This window comes from Pempheris klunzingeri, chromosome 11, assembly GCF_042242105.1.
Source record: "Pempheris klunzingeri isolate RE-2024b chromosome 11, fPemKlu1.hap1, whole genome shotgun sequence".
Classification (NCBI taxonomy): domain Eukaryota; kingdom Metazoa; phylum Chordata; class Actinopteri; order Acropomatiformes; family Pempheridae; genus Pempheris; species Pempheris klunzingeri.
Window position 1 is genome coordinate 21443415 of NC_092022.1, and position 14939 is coordinate 21458353.

Below are 14939 nucleotides of genomic sequence, written 5' to 3' on the forward strand. Positions count from 1 at the left end.
ATTCTTCTGCCGCAAAAATACGCAAAACTAAAAGAAAATATGGAAATTAAAAAAACACAATATATCCATCAATTCTGTTTATTTGCAAACTTTTAAATAAATTGTGCCGCAGCCTGCAGCCTGCAGCCTGCAGCCTGCACACCTTAACGAGTCTAAACATTTACTATAGATGTCAAACTAGCCAAATGCTGAAGCTAAAATGGCAGCAAGCAGATCATGTTAATGTAGCTTGAAAAAGTAGAATAAGCGATTTATTCTCACGACTGTTCAAAACAAGCCAGACACAACACTTTTACCTCCAATACTGTAGACATAATTGATTATTGACCACTTGGTGGTAATGTTACAAGCTGTAATCTTTGGCCATCACTTTACAAAGGTGTGTTGGGAAAATAATTTGGCTACCTGCTTAATGTGAGTTAAGTCATTGTGTGTGTCATTTGTGTTTTTTTTACTACAACCTCTTGAGAAAATCTCTTTGGCTGCTAAAGTGCTCCACTATGTTTGCTGCTGAGCTGGTTACACACAGTGGATTATTCATCAGAGATTTATGGCTGAAAATAGCTGCTCACAAACTTCCTGAACCATCTGCCAGATGAGAGCTACAAGCTCTAATGGCTGAGCGCTGTGAGACTGAACCTTCATAGTTTAGAGTAAACACAATCAGCTTTGTAGCATTACAAAGTTGATAGTTTAGTCAAATATACAATGTTTAGCTTTCCTCCTCACCAAGAGCTGATGGGAAACACGTTATCTGGCAGATATTTGATGTTTTATGGTGTTTTATGGCTGTTGTTCAATTCAACTTTACAAAGAAATTATCAGGCCTACTGTTATTTAACTGTCAAGTAATTCAATTGAAAAGCAGCCACTGAGCAGGCAAATGTCAGTCGGATTTCACCTCACCAAGAGGACGCTGAGGGCAGGGAGCTCAAAGAGAACTTTTTTAGTTTAGGAGCTCCAGGAAGATGAAATTTAAACATCATTCATTTGCATATATGTCCAACATTGTACTGATATAAAGACAATTGAAATCGTTTCCCTTTAAATACCATCTATTTCAGTTTTCACTGCAGCCCGTCAGACTTTGACCACAGGATGGATCTCTGTCCTCAGTAAATGTCTACATTTACATTGTGGTTTCAAAAGAAAAAGAGGGCAATTAGAATAACATCACTGCAATTTGACTCAAATTATTTTAATAACATTGATTTATTTTTAATGATTTGACTTTCTGGTGTCAGTTTGGGCTCTAGCTGTGTGTGTTTTTATTGATTTCTTTTTTTACAAACCATACAATCAAACAATTAATCGAGAAAATAAGTGGAAGATGAATCCATAAGGAAAAACATCATTAAACATCGTTAAATTCAGCTCCACCTCAACCAACTAATAGGAAAATACTGGGAGTGACTGGTTTGATTTTGTGTTTTAAGCTTATCATCATTTGTTTTTTGTAGAAAAGTATTAAGTCGATGTCATTGATAATGAGTGAAACGTACTGTAATAAATATAGACGATCTTTGGCTCTGTCGCTGATACGCACTGTAGTGAATATAGACGATCTTTGGCTCACCGGAGTCAGTGCAGCTGACGGTCAGCGCCGTTGACGTGCGTCACGTTTCGCCGTCACGTCGGCAGGACAGGAAGTACGGCGAGCAGACACTCCGCGGTGATGGAGCTCTGTCTGGACGACAGCGCTCATCATGATGACATCTGACACCTCCAGTGACATTATGCACATTTTGCTTGCTTGACACGCGATGTGACTGCGGATTTGAGTCAGATGTGACTCGGATGCTTGTAGCTAGCAAGCTAGCTGTTAGCTCAGCCCTCATCCATCCTGCTACAGTGGGAGCTGCAGCGGGCAGCTAACAGCTCAGCTGATCAGCTGCAGCACCACACAGAGCCCGGCGAGAAGATGGTGAGGCCTTAAATGTCAGATCGGCGACGGTGTGTTCAGTCATCAAATACAGGTATTGTCATTCATGCATAGGTGAAGCCTAATTTCCATCCTAGTGCAGGTACCTTTACCTCAGTGGCCTGCACAGACACCTGGAGGATCAGGGGCCATAAACCAAAACCCTGACCCTTATAATGGTTCATCTAGGTGGGGCGCAGCAGGTAGACAGTAGAGCATTTGGTGGGAGCACACAGATGGATAAACTGTCACAAGTGTGTTATGTAGTGTGATAAGTCTGGTGATATTCCATGTTTTCTTATCATCAGTCAAGAGCTTAAATTCTTGGCTGATTAATAAATGAACCGATGAGTTGACAGAAAGAAAATTGACTTTTTGTTAATAATAATACTTTATTTTTTTGGACACCGTCCCGTCTGTGGCAGCAGCTTCTCCAACATGAGGATATTCTGCTTTGCTCTGTGTTGTATCCATGCTAATAGAGTATCTCTGGGGTTTTGACTGTTGGTTGGACAAAAACAAGCAAGAAAAATATGTCACATTGGGCTGTGGCAACCTGTCACAGGCACATTTTCACTGTTTTCCATTGTTTTATAGACTATATGACAGATGATCATTAAAGTAACCTAAAGCTGCAGTGCAACACCAGTCAGTCCAATGGAAATACCAAAACTAACTGCTGACTGTGTAGCTAAAGCCTCATTCACTTAATTCCTCCACAGTGACACAACCAGCCCTCTGATTGCTACGATGAAGTGTTCCTTCGTGTGGAGAATCTTGGGCACTGTAGTTTATTTTGACACATTCCTACAAACACTGTCCCTCTGTTGTAAATACTCCCTAGACCAATGATTCACAATCAGGAGGTATTTGTGAAGTCACCACGGGGTTCGTGGGAAGATTGCAGGATTGCTGGGTTAATTTGAAAATATAGAAATCATTCACTGGTGACTGTTTTTTGTCCGACTGGGAAAATTAGCAAAATCTCACATTTAAGAAAATGGAAGCTTGAAACGTTTAACATCTTGGTGCAGTTCTAGATCTATTTCATATCTTGTCTCCATTATCGTCAGTAGATGACAAACTCTTATTTTAACTCCAGCCGTGTAAATGTCTGTCTCTGGGGTTTTGCAGATGTCCCGTTGATGGTCGCTGCTGATCTCGTCCACAGACATGGCGTCGCAGCTGCAGGTGTTCTCCTCTCCCTCCGTGTCCTCCAGTGCCTACTCTCGTTCAAAGAGGCTCAAAGTGGAGAACCCTGCCTGGGATGTGTCCAACCAGCTGGGGGATAATGGCTACTACCAGCAGAGCCCCACCCAGGGAGCTGCACCCTCCACTTCTGGCTCCAACTTCAACCCAGTGTACAACTCCAACCAGGTGCACCCGCCGACGGCCGGCTCCCGGGAGCAGACGGTGGTGCGGGCAGCAGACAGCACAGGCAGCCTTCGCGGACCTCCCTCCTCCTCTTCCTCCTCCTCCTCCTCCAGCCGTCGTGTCAAGGATGCCGAGTCCTCCTCCCAGCCGTGCGACCTCTACCACAAGCAGTACAGCTTGAAGCGGAAGAGCGAGGAGGTGGACAGCAGCGACAGCGTCCAGATACTGGAGGAGCTGTCGGCCCCCGTGGTCTCAAACCGCACTGGCGGTGGAGGGGGGACCACCACAGCTCAGTCCATTGCACATTCCACTTCAACCACGAAGAGCAGCAACTCCCACAGCGAGGGCGACTACCAGCTGGTCCAGCACGAGATTCTGTGCTCCATGTCCAACAGCTATGAGGTGCTCGAGTTCCTGGGACGCGGGACCTTCGGCCAGGTGGCAAAATGCTGGAAGCGGGGCACAAACGAGATAGTGGCTATTAAAATCTTGAAGAACCATCCGTCTTATGCTCGGCAAGGTCAAATTGAAGTGAGTACGATGTGTTGAAAAGAATAAAACTTCAGGGTGGACAAGCAGAAACCTCTTCTCAATCTTTAACCCTTAGATTTTTCATATAAACATCCAGAAATCTCCTTAGAAATCCTTGAGAAAAGATGCCCCTTATAACTTCAGATCTTGCCTGATAATTCTAAAGTTCTGAATTGTTCTTCAGTATCAATCCCGTAATAGCGGCCTGAACATCCACGTATCCAGCACAAACAGTAACAGCTAAGAGCTAATTCGACATGTTTAATGGTGTGATTTTGCCAAAATGTAAATAAACGCCTTAAAAATGGGACTCAAGTTCAAACCCACTGCTGACTGATGTGGGACTGATGATAGAGATGGGAAAGATTCCCATGTTAACAACTTGTTACGTCATCAAGATGGTTGTATGATCACTATATAACACAATAGGTATTGAATTTGGGTTTGAACGATGATCCGGGGCTGACCTCGAGCTTTCATATTTGTTTTTCAAGTTGGATCGATCAAAGCTTTCAGAAAAAAAAATCAGCTTCCCATTTACAATTTCAATTTGGAAGTTGATGATGTTTACAAGGAAACTTGCAATTACGATAACCCAGATTTGACATGAACACAGCATTATATTTTATGCTGGCGTGCTCCAAAGCATTATGGGAATTATAGTTCCAAAACTAAATAAATTATTACAGAATATGATTTTTCCAAGTAGACGTTAGAAAGTTAGACAAAAGCTATAAAACACATAGATGTGAACTATTCTTGTTGCTGTGATTGAACTTTGAATATGTTTTTTGGACATTTCTAAGGCATCATCATGTTTAGCACAACTAACATGGACATTGATGCCATTTGAACCTATTCAGAAAATTACAATATGGCTGGCTGAGATATGCAGTGACTTTGCTAAAAGCCAGTGTTAACTGGTGTTTTCATTATCATTGTCTATTAATGAACAGATTGTAGCTGTGTGTGTTCATCCTCCTCTCCCTCCTCCCTGTACCGTAGGTGAGCATCCTGAGCAGGCTGAGCACAGAGAACGCAGATGAGTTCAACTTTGTCCGCTCGTACGAGTGTTTCCAGCACAAGAACCACACGTGCCTTGTGTTTGAGATGCTGGAGCAGAACCTTTACGACTTCCTGAAGCACAGCAAGTTCAGCCCTCTGCTGCTCAAGTGCATACGGCCTATTCTGCAGCAGGTCGCCACAGCTCTGATGAAGCTAAAAAGCTTGGGGTTGATCCACGCAGACCTGAAGCCTGAAAACATTATGTTAGTGGACCCTTTGCGGCAGCCGTACAGAGTGAAAGTCATCGATTTTGGCTCCGCCAGCCACGTGTCCAAAGCAGTTTGCTCCACCTACCTGCAGTCACGATACTACAGGTGAGTACGTTAGCTTGATATAATCAGCTCATTGTGTTTGTATTAATTACCAAGTGCGCTCATGTCATTTGTCAATTTCCATGTGCTTGCAGAGCTCCGGAGATCATTCTGGGCCTTCCTTTCTGTGAGGCGATCGACATGTGGTCTTTGGGATGTGTCATTGCTGAGCTGTTCTTGGGGTGGCCTCTTTATCCTGGTGCCTCAGAGTATGACCAGGTGAGCTGCAGCACTCCTGTACTCTAAAGTGACATTCAGCTTAGCTCAAACTTAGCACAACTAGTAACAGGGTAGAAACAGCAAGCCTGGCTCTGTTCAAAGTAAAGAAAATACGCTTGCCAGCACCTTTAAAGCTCACTAATGATGTTGTTGAACGTTTGATCTTTGTAAAAAAGTGTAAAAAAGGGTCATGGAGGGGTTTTCTTTTAATATTCACACATCATATAACAGTGAGAGCAAGTACACCCCCCCATGCCTTCCCTGAGCTTATTATTACACCTATAATGAGTCATCCACATGTAAGCAAACATAACATGGCCTATAGTGCACAGCGTCTGAGAAAGGGAATCCATAAGTAGGTAACACAAAAAACAAAATGTACACAATCACAGACACAAAGTATGATTATTACTGTAAGGTCTACATATCAAGATGCAGATCTTTCATTTTTTTATGCACAGAACTGGACTTGGCTGTGAATGGGTGCAAAGTGTGAAAAATGTCTGACTTTGCCAGGGTTTCAGACATGAGAGTGATGATTTATGACTTATCAAACTGTTTGCACAGCTCAGGTTTGCATGTAAAGGATTCAGAGGCTAACACAACGAGCCCTCGGGTGTTATGAACTGTAGAAACCGCTAATACTGGACTCACAACTGTCGCACAGTAGCAGCTGACTTTTTTTTCCCAACCGTCTCTCTCAGATTCGTTACATTTCCCAGACCCAGGGCCTCCCAGCAGAGTACCTGCTGAGTGCCGGAACCAAGACCAGCCGCTTTTTTAACAGAGGTCCTGACTCGAGCTACCCCCTCTGGAGACTCAAGGTGAGCTGCAAGAGACGGACCCACAAAGTGGGACGCACTCAATTTTTGAGACATCTGCACATATACTGAGGTCTGTCTGCGGTTGTTTTTCCGCAGACGCCTGCAGAGCACGAGTCAGAAATGGGCATCAAATCAAAGGAGGCAAGAAAATACATCTTCAACTGTCTGGATGATATGATGCAGGTGAGGGATAAGCTCCTACAGTTGACCGTTATATTGTTACTGGAACTGTTTATTTTAATTTTCCCCCTTCCAGGCACACAGAGTAGGCAGATCATTTGTGGGCGTGCCAGACGACTTTAACAGAAATTTGATGTAGTGATAATAACATCCACTTCCTGTCCCTGTGCAGGTGAACATGACAAACCTGGAGGGCACGGACATCTTGGCAGAGAAGGCCGATAGGCGGGAATTCATCGACCTGCTGAAGAAGATGCTGACACTAGACGCAGACAAAAGGATCACACCCATGAAGACACTGAACCACCCCTTTGTCACCATGACACACCTGCTGCACTTCCCTCACAGCTCACAGTAAGCCAGCTGCTGCTCAGCCGTAGAGCTTTTAGAGAGGAGACGAGTCGAGGTGTTGAATTCAGGTTGTGGTAAATAGTAACTACTGGGGAGGCGGCTGTGGTTTAGCTGTTCTGCTTTAGGTGTTCCTGTTTGACTGATTTATTGGTTTTATTTTACAGTGTGAAGTCTTGCTTCCAAAACATGGATATATGCAAACGCAGATGCAGCGCCTTTGAGAATGGAAAAAACATGTTTGCCAGCAGCAATACCCCAAGTGCAGCCACCAACCTCACCGTCACCTTCAGCAGCCAACTAAACCAGCACAATCAGGTGAGAATATCACCTCCAACCTGCCTCTGGGACATTTTCTTCTTCACAACATTACTCTTGTTGATCCAGTTCGCACTCGATGCAGGTTATATCAGTAGCTTTGTAATGTGATGGCTGTGGGGCCTCATTTATCAACCGTGTGCACACTCATTTCTACGCATAGAAACCCATGCGCACACCGGAGCTCGATCTTACCGTGCTAAATGAGGCCCCTGGACTTTCTTGCTGAGCTCGACTCATCTTTTCAGGCACTGAATGTGACGTTTTCTGCTTTACAGATGGCCTCTACAGGAGGTCAGTCCTTGTCCCTCAGCAGCAACGTCCCATTGCTGAACTACCAGCCCGGCCTCTACCAGCAGGCCACCATAAACATCCCTGGTCTGACCCAGCAGGGCGTGCCACTGCAGACCAGACCCACCCAGCTCTGCACCCAGACCGAGCCCTTCCAGCAAACTCTAATAGTTTGCCCCCCCACCATTCAGGGTGAGAATACGAGATGGCAGTGTCTTAGTGTGTCATCTCACTTCACATTTATAAATTACAATAATCTGACCAGCAAAGGAAAAAAACCCTTTTAATAATGATATTTTGCTTTTGTGCAGCTAACTTCATAATCCCCAAATGTCTTTAATGTGTATTTGACATTTAGTATTTCTTTTTGTATACATTTGTAATTGATCTGACCTAATGTGATCGACCTCCATCTTTTCCTTTTAGGCCTTCAAACATCCAATAAGCCCTCTGGTTATCCAGTGAGGATGGACAGCTCAGTACCCTTAGTTTCTCAGAACCAGTCGTCCCAGTCCCTTCACATCCAGCCCGGCATGCTGGCACAGGTAGGGAGTTTTATTGCACCTTAATCCACTCAGCAGCATCAGCAGTGGTGAAACATGACCAAGTGCGCTACTCAAGCACAATTTTCCCAACCTTTTTGGCTCGTGGCTCTTTAAAGCAGTTTTAAGAGGTAAAATTGTCCATTATTTAAAAAAAAAAACAACAAACATTAGAGAAAAGTCCAACACATGAAAACAGATTTGTACAGCAGAGCTTGTTTTCCTTTTTACCTGCCCCCTTAATCCTCACCGCTCAGATTGATGTTGTGACCCTTTGGAGGGGTGCGACCCCGGTGACCCTCTGCATCTGTGCTGGGGTTTGTGAACATGTGATTGGTTGTGTTTGTTCGTTCTGTTTTGTTTTTTTTTTTATCCCAAATGTGTTTTCTTCTCCACTGTCTTCACAAGAAATTCTCTCATGATGATTGTGAATACCAGTATTCTTCTTCTGGTGTTGACTCTCACTGAAAACCCAAAGCAAAGACTCCCTCTTCTTAAAGATTCAGTAGAAGAGTGGGTCTGTTTCAGATGTGTCCGTCTCTGTCAGTCTGTTTGAACACCTCCGCTCCTTTCACCCTCCCCTCGCACCTCCTCCCAGGCCTCCCTCGACCCCTTGCTGATAGGCAGCCTGTACGCCTCAGTGGCAGGAATGCCGCGTTTAGACTCGGTCCGGCTGCCAGTTGGCTGCACGGGTGAAAGCCTCGGTGGCTTACTGGATCAGAATGCCTCCATGCTGGTAAAACACAATCATCACAACCGCCACGTCAGCTGCAAGCTCTTCTTTCCTCTTCCTTCCTCCTAGCATGTGTATATCAGCGGCGTAAAGCAGGGCGAGGGACACGTGCAACACACCACTCTGATCTGTGCTTCTGCTTGCAGCTTCAGGGGCCAGATGCATAAAAGTCTGTGTTATAAAGCTGCATGTGTGTCCGGTTCTGTTTTCTAACTCATTGCGGAACGAGGCGCTCATGCCCAAATTTGACCATAAAGGGATGCAGAGACGCCCTTAAACGTCTCAATGTCTGCACATTGATATTTGTGTCCACTCCAGCACTCATTAAGTGCAGCGTCACAGAAGGATCACCAGACAGGGAAATGGGGGAGCACACATAATTCTTATATACATACCAGCATATGTAATGTATCCATGCAATACATCTGGCCCCTTGTGTCCCCGTTTAGAGAGGAACACGTTAAATGCAGGCTGTCACAGAGTTTAGAGGAATATCTGAAGTTGTTTTGGTAGAGGGGTGCACAGCACTTCCACTGTTACCAAAATCTCTTTTTTCGCCATTGGAGATTCTCATGGTGTGAACATTCAAAGTGTCTAAATAACACTGTTTAATCAGTACTGTTTTCCCGTGCTCCCTGTTTTTATGCTAAGCTAAGCTAACCGGCTGCAGCTTTAAATCTAATTGAGAGAGAGGTCGATCCTCTCATCTTACTCTGTGCCAGAAGACAGATTTCCTAAAATGTTAATCCAAAAGCCTCCTATCAAGATATGAAAAGTGATTGCAGAAGTTTAAACCACCATGTGTAGAACGTTTGCGCCCCCCAGTGGTAGATAAAAGGCACACTGATGCTGTTTAACAAATGTTCCAGTTGTCACCATAGCAGAGAGACGAGCGCTGACACTTTCACTCCGTCCTCTCCTTCTCTCAGACTAACACATTCTCTTCAGTTTTAGGTTGACTGTCTTGTCTCTGGACCCTCTCCCTCTTTCACAGAGCAGGACTGTATGGCATGCATGTTGTGTTCTTTCTCTCCCTAAGTTTGATATTTACAGATTCCTAACTCTCTGTCAGTGCATTTCTTCTTGAGCAGTAACAAATGCAGCTCCCTCTGCACAGGAATAAGTCTGGAAACAAGATGCAGACGGTGGCCGTGCACCGTCATGTGGAGTTTTGTTCAGCTGTCAGTGTGTCAGGCCTTAGTCTTGATTTGACGTCTGCTGGGAGCCTTTGTGCAAGACGGAGACGGGGATGTTTGTGTTTGTCTGCAAACTGCATGCGCCGATCATGCCTTTATTTCAGTATGATCCTCAGAGAAAATAACTCACTGCACCTTCTTCTCTTTTTCTCTGCTGAAGTTTAAGGTTTTTGAATCTGGTGCAGATTTTTTAACACGCTAATGTGTGTGTACACATAGCAGGGCTGGCCAGCAGGCACACAGCAGATCCTCATCCCTTCCACGTGGCAGCAGATGCCAGGCATGGCCATCCACAACCCGGGGCAGGCAGTAGTGCCAGACTCACCCATGGGAGCCCCCATCTCCGACAGTCAGCAAGCTTCTGGCTGGAGGTGAGTTGATTCTAACGGGGCTTTGCGCTTTCATGCTGCGTTCACAAGCTTCAGGTCATTCTGTTCCTTTCACAGGGGTCGTCATGGGAGCCAGTACGATGGCGTCAACCAGCAGGACTCTGGTGCGGGCCGTCACGCTGCCTCCCAAAGCCACAGCTCAGGGGTCGCTCACTCGAGAGCCCAGCAGGGCAAGAGGGCAAAGGCTCGACACGCAGAGAGCAGAGCCAGGTATCCTGTCAGACTGTCATACATTCACATTAGCTGCACGCTGTCCAGTGGCAGCTCGTCCATAAATTGTAGTGCTGGTGGGTTTGAACCCTGGCGTCTCCTTTTCACTTGCTCAAAGTTTTCTTGAGCGAGATGCTGACTATTCATCTACTGTCAGAAAATAGTGAAAGAAATCTGACGAATTACTAATTGACTAATTGTTTCAACTTTACTTGACAAAATTAGTAGAAAATTACAGTAAATAAAAGTTATAGTAATATTAAATTTAAGAGTGAAAGCTTATTTGAAGTACAGGTTATAATTGCTTAGCTCACCAGGGACAAGTCCACTAAGTAACCTAAAGCCTAAAATATAGATATAGATTTAGTATTTGCAATAACAGCAGTGATGGAGCTTCTTCGTCCCTTCCAGGCCCGTGTCGTCAGTGCATTCGGCCAACTCTGTGGTCCACAACACCTCCGCTTTCGCTGGTGACCAGTCCCAGCCCATCGTCATCTCTGACACACCTAGTCCTGCTGTTAGCATCATCACCATCCACAGCGACTCGGAGGACGAGGACGACAGGAAGTTCCCTGCTGCCTGGTGAGCTCATTTCCTGAATTTTCACACTTTAAAAAAGGGGTTTTATTTTGCAGAAAAGATTTACTCCCCTCTTTTTCCTCTCCTGCAGCTCTGGAACCAGCCAGAGGACCAACGTGATCAGCTGTGTGACCGTGCACGACTCCCATGACTCCGACTCCTCCACCAGCAGCCCCCTGAGTCCCAAGACCACCTCGCAGCCCACCAAGTCTCTGGCCATCATCATGCCTTCTGTCAAGAGTCAGCCAGCGGAGAGCACAAATCACAAAGCTCCAGCAGCACCAGGTTCTTGAAAGCAGAAATCCACATTGACACAGTCCACAATGATCTGAATTGCATCCAGCTGTAGGTTGTTATTCTCTGGTCTTCGTATTTGGCAATGTTTCGCCATGTTCTGTCTGGTTTTGCACCAATACTGCAGATCAAGCTACGAGTGGGTCTGGAAAGTCCAAGAAGGGGTCCACTCAGCAGTCCAGTCGACCGGGAGATTCCAGCATTGATCGCCATCAGCGGACTGCATCCAGCAGATCTCAGCCTCTTAACCTGAGTCAGGTAACGGCTCTCGAACGTAGCAGATGTTCCAGTTACCGTCAGTGTCCAAGTGCCTGTTAAGGCTGATAGTGTGTTGAGGTAAAGCCGAGCACACTAAGCAGAAAGGAGACATCACATTATTTGGAGAAGCATAGATTTCTGATCTTAGATACTTAGCATTAATATTCTGGCTGAATCCAAAATGGCATAAACTGCAGTGTCCTCAACATCATCACAGTCTGTGGATTATTGTCCGTCTTATAGCTCATAGGTGCATTACTGTCTACAACTGGACTAGTGCACACAGTAGACTGGCGGATTGTGGGATACAAATTCTGATTGGTTAGGATTAGGCATGACCCGAATCTGATTGGTCAGTCACTGGGTAGTCCCACCCTAGAGCATACTCTGCTTTGTCTATTTTACCCTAAATGGGACCATAATTTACAAAATGAACATCATTCTGTGTCTTGAAAATAGCGACTGCGACTATAAACTTGTTAGGAAAGTATCAACTGAGTTAATAAATTAAGTTAGAAGTAGGGTTATTTTCCCCTAGACTTCCATACAATCAGACAATTTGGAGTTAGTGCTGTCGCCCTCAGCTGGCCATCGGAGAGAATGCAGGTTTAAGGCGCTTCTGTCTGTGGTTCGTCTGTGGTTTCAGGTACAGCAGTCTGTGATGTCGTCATCTAACGACCAAACAGGAAGCAGTAGTTCCCTGAGGCGGCAGCCCACTTACCCCCCTCCCGTGTCCTCCCACTCGTCCTACCGGCTTCATGAGAACACCCTCTTCAGCTCAACTCCAAACCTGTACGCCTACCCGGCATCCGCCGCCCTGGCCTCTGTGTCCCAAGCTGTGGACCAGATGCAGGGTGGCTCATCCCGCCACGGTAGGGCGAGCGGGGCCTACTCTTCCCTGGCGCTGCTCCAGAAGAACGGCAGCCTGGCCCTGGGGGGGTCTGCCCCGGGACAGTACAACCACCACCAACAGCAGCAGCCACAGCAGCAGCAGCAGCAGCCGCCGCAGCAGCAGCAGCAGCAGCCGCAGCTGGGAGGGCAGCCTTTCCACCACTCCAGTGCTACTTACCAGCGAAAACTCAACCAGTACCCCTACCTGTAGAGACTGACGGCTGATTGAGACAGAAGCATGAAGACCAAATGGAGACCGAGACTAGAGAGGAGCACAAGCTCGTCACAGGTGACTGTGATTAGATTTGTTTTCAACGTAACTTTTAACTTTCCTTTACTGTCCAGTCCTCATTTCTGTGATTATTTTGGACGAAATAACCACAGAGTGTATTTATATTTTAATCATGGTCAGTTTTTTTTTTTTTTTTTTAATCTGTTCTAACTAAGCATGTTAACAACTATCAGTGACGTCTGTAAGCACAGTGACACACCTTGATGTTTTGGCTCTGTGCTCCAGTTTATTACATTTCCAAATGAAACAATGAGTGTGAGGTTAAAGTGCTGACTTTCAGCTTTGATTTACGAGCCTCGACACCCACAAGCGGGAACTGTAGCCCTTTTTATACATGGTCCCTATATTTAGGGGACCGAACATAAAGCTCCTACCAATTCTACCAGTGCAGTGCTTACAGACTGCAGTGTTTAGCCGATTGTTAACGTGTTAAGCCCCATTATTTTATTTTATTTTAGCGACGTGTGTTGAGGAGAAACTGGAACTTGCTGCTCTCTATTGTTATTGTTATTATCGTCAGAGTCAAATAATTGTTTAAAAGTTGAATTTACATATACACAATCGCCTTACTGTACTTATTTAGGCCAATGTCTTATTTTAAAGTTTAATATGTCGTGATAAGTTCAATGACTGTGTTGTATGTTGCATTTATGAATGTACTGCGTGTGTGCGCGCGCGCGAGCGTGTTATCTGTATTATGAAAAAAAAATGGAGAAAGTCAGCTACGTACTGTACTGTATAATGACGTGTCACTGTGTTCTTCAAATGTTCTCCATTTTGTTTTACTACAGGCCATCGACTTGATTATATTTATGTGTTTAGTGTGTTGAACGATGCAGTATGTTTCAGCGTAGAGTAGGCTGTGGTATCTGGGGGGGACGTCATGTTTTTTACAGTTTTGAAGTTATTCTTAAGGTTGCATGTGTCTGACATGGAGTAGCATTCAGGACAGGCTCGTAAACTGCAGCTTCACTGATTTTCACTGTCCATCGCTGGAGGACTATTAATGTTATGTTTAATTTGTCAAACACATTAACGATATTGGGAAAAATGTTAATGCTCTTGTCTTGTGAAGTGATGTTTGTGTAGTAAAGCGTGCACATGAAATCCGATTGGTTATCACATGATCATGTAAAAGTCAAAGCCATTTAGAGTGCAATTGTAAAACTCACAGTAACGCGTTTGAGTTGTGAATAATCAAATCCGACAAAAGTGATTTATAAAAATATTAATTGATGTTCAGTATGTAACTGCTTCTAAACAAATCATTGGTTTGGTGAAATGATGGTTGTTCTTACAATCCTGCTGTTTTGTGACGTGCTACATTACGTAGAACACGCAATGGACCTTAACCCGTATATACGCAATAAAATCTTCTCAAAACAGTGCCTGGGACTCACTGATGATTGAAGCTAAAGATCTTTTCTAATATTTACTAAAAACAGAGTAATGATAGAGAATGGCAATTAATATCAATATACAGTGACAAATATCCAAGGTAACGTTGCCAAATGTCTTGTTTTGTCTAACTGTCCAAATCCCAATATATCCAGTATTTAAATGACATAAAATAGGAAAAGCACATTTTGAGAAGCTACAATTGGACACAGATTTTTGGTCTGTTACAGGCAGATGTGACAAACCGATGTGAATATGAGCGGAGCGTAACATAATGAACACAGAGAGGAGCATCTTCTGGAAGATAAATGTGTTTGATCCCTGCGGACGCTTGTCATGCCAAAGACAACTGCATCGGTTCTGGTGACTCGTGTAAACCTTCTCTTTCATTCGTCACACTGTTAGTCGGCTAACCCATTAGTTGATCGACAGGAAATTAAATGTCAACTACTTTGCTGATGATTAAGTGTAATTTTTAGCCAAAGCAGCTCCAGAGATGGCAGTATTTTGTTTTATTAATTGCTATGCGTTTTCACAAACATCTTTGGATGGATCATGATTAAGTTGGTGATCCCGACCTCTACTCTAGCCACTACTCTACCATGGAGGTTGACATTTGTAGTTTGCAGTGAAATGTTAAGGCAAGTGGGCTCACCATCAGGTTGCCTTTAAATCTCATGCGACAAAAATATTCCTTACAAGATTAAATTAATTTGCTTCGGTGAGCCTCCTCTCTTTTCATCTAGTGCCATTGTCGGGTCAAACACGTTGCCAT

The 14939-nt window shown here is 44.6% G+C and overlaps 1 protein-coding gene across 3 annotated transcripts; it reads left to right on the plus strand.

Annotated features, from left to right (window-relative positions):
* Positions 1-1673: 1673 nt before the first annotated feature.
* On the plus strand, positions 1674-14144 carry hipk1a (homeodomain interacting protein kinase 1a). 3 transcript variants are annotated; one of them, XM_070839788.1, is made up of 17 exons: positions 1674-1976; positions 3056-3826; positions 4832-5205; positions 5298-5421; positions 6126-6245; positions 6342-6428; positions 6598-6779; positions 6941-7091; positions 7370-7574; positions 7809-7927; positions 8523-8660; positions 10073-10224; positions 10300-10452; positions 10864-11034; positions 11123-11316; positions 11453-11583; positions 12230-14144. In XM_070839788.1, the coding sequence occupies exons 2-17, from the start codon at positions 3095-3097 to the stop codon at positions 12683-12685; spliced, it is 3489 nt and encodes a 1162-aa protein (XP_070695889.1). In that variant the 5' UTR covers positions 1674-1976; positions 3056-3094; the 3' UTR covers positions 12686-14144. The 3 variants fall into 3 exon arrangements, with proteins under 3 accessions (XP_070695889.1, XP_070695890.1, XP_070695891.1); XM_070839789.1 differs by having other exon boundaries at positions 1674-1924; XM_070839790.1 differs by lacking the exon at positions 8523-8660 and having other exon boundaries at positions 3093-3826.
* The last annotated feature ends 795 nt before the right edge of the window (positions 14145-14939 follow it).

What these genes read in the sequence shown, in the direction of transcription:
- hipk1a (XM_070839788.1), top strand. Translation starts at nt 3,095, where the DNA reads ATGGCGTCGCAGCTGCAGGTGTTCTCCTCTCCCTCCGTGTCCTCCAGT. An exon ending in CTCGGCAAGGTCAAATTGAA is followed by an intron (nt 3,827 to 4,831) that starts GTGAGTACGATG and finishes CCTGTACCGTAG; the next exon opens with GTGAGCATCCTGAGCAGGCT. An exon ending in AACTAAACCAGCACAATCAG is followed by an intron (nt 7,092 to 7,369) that starts GTGAGAATATCA and finishes TCTGCTTTACAG; the next exon opens with ATGGCCTCTACAGGAGGTCA.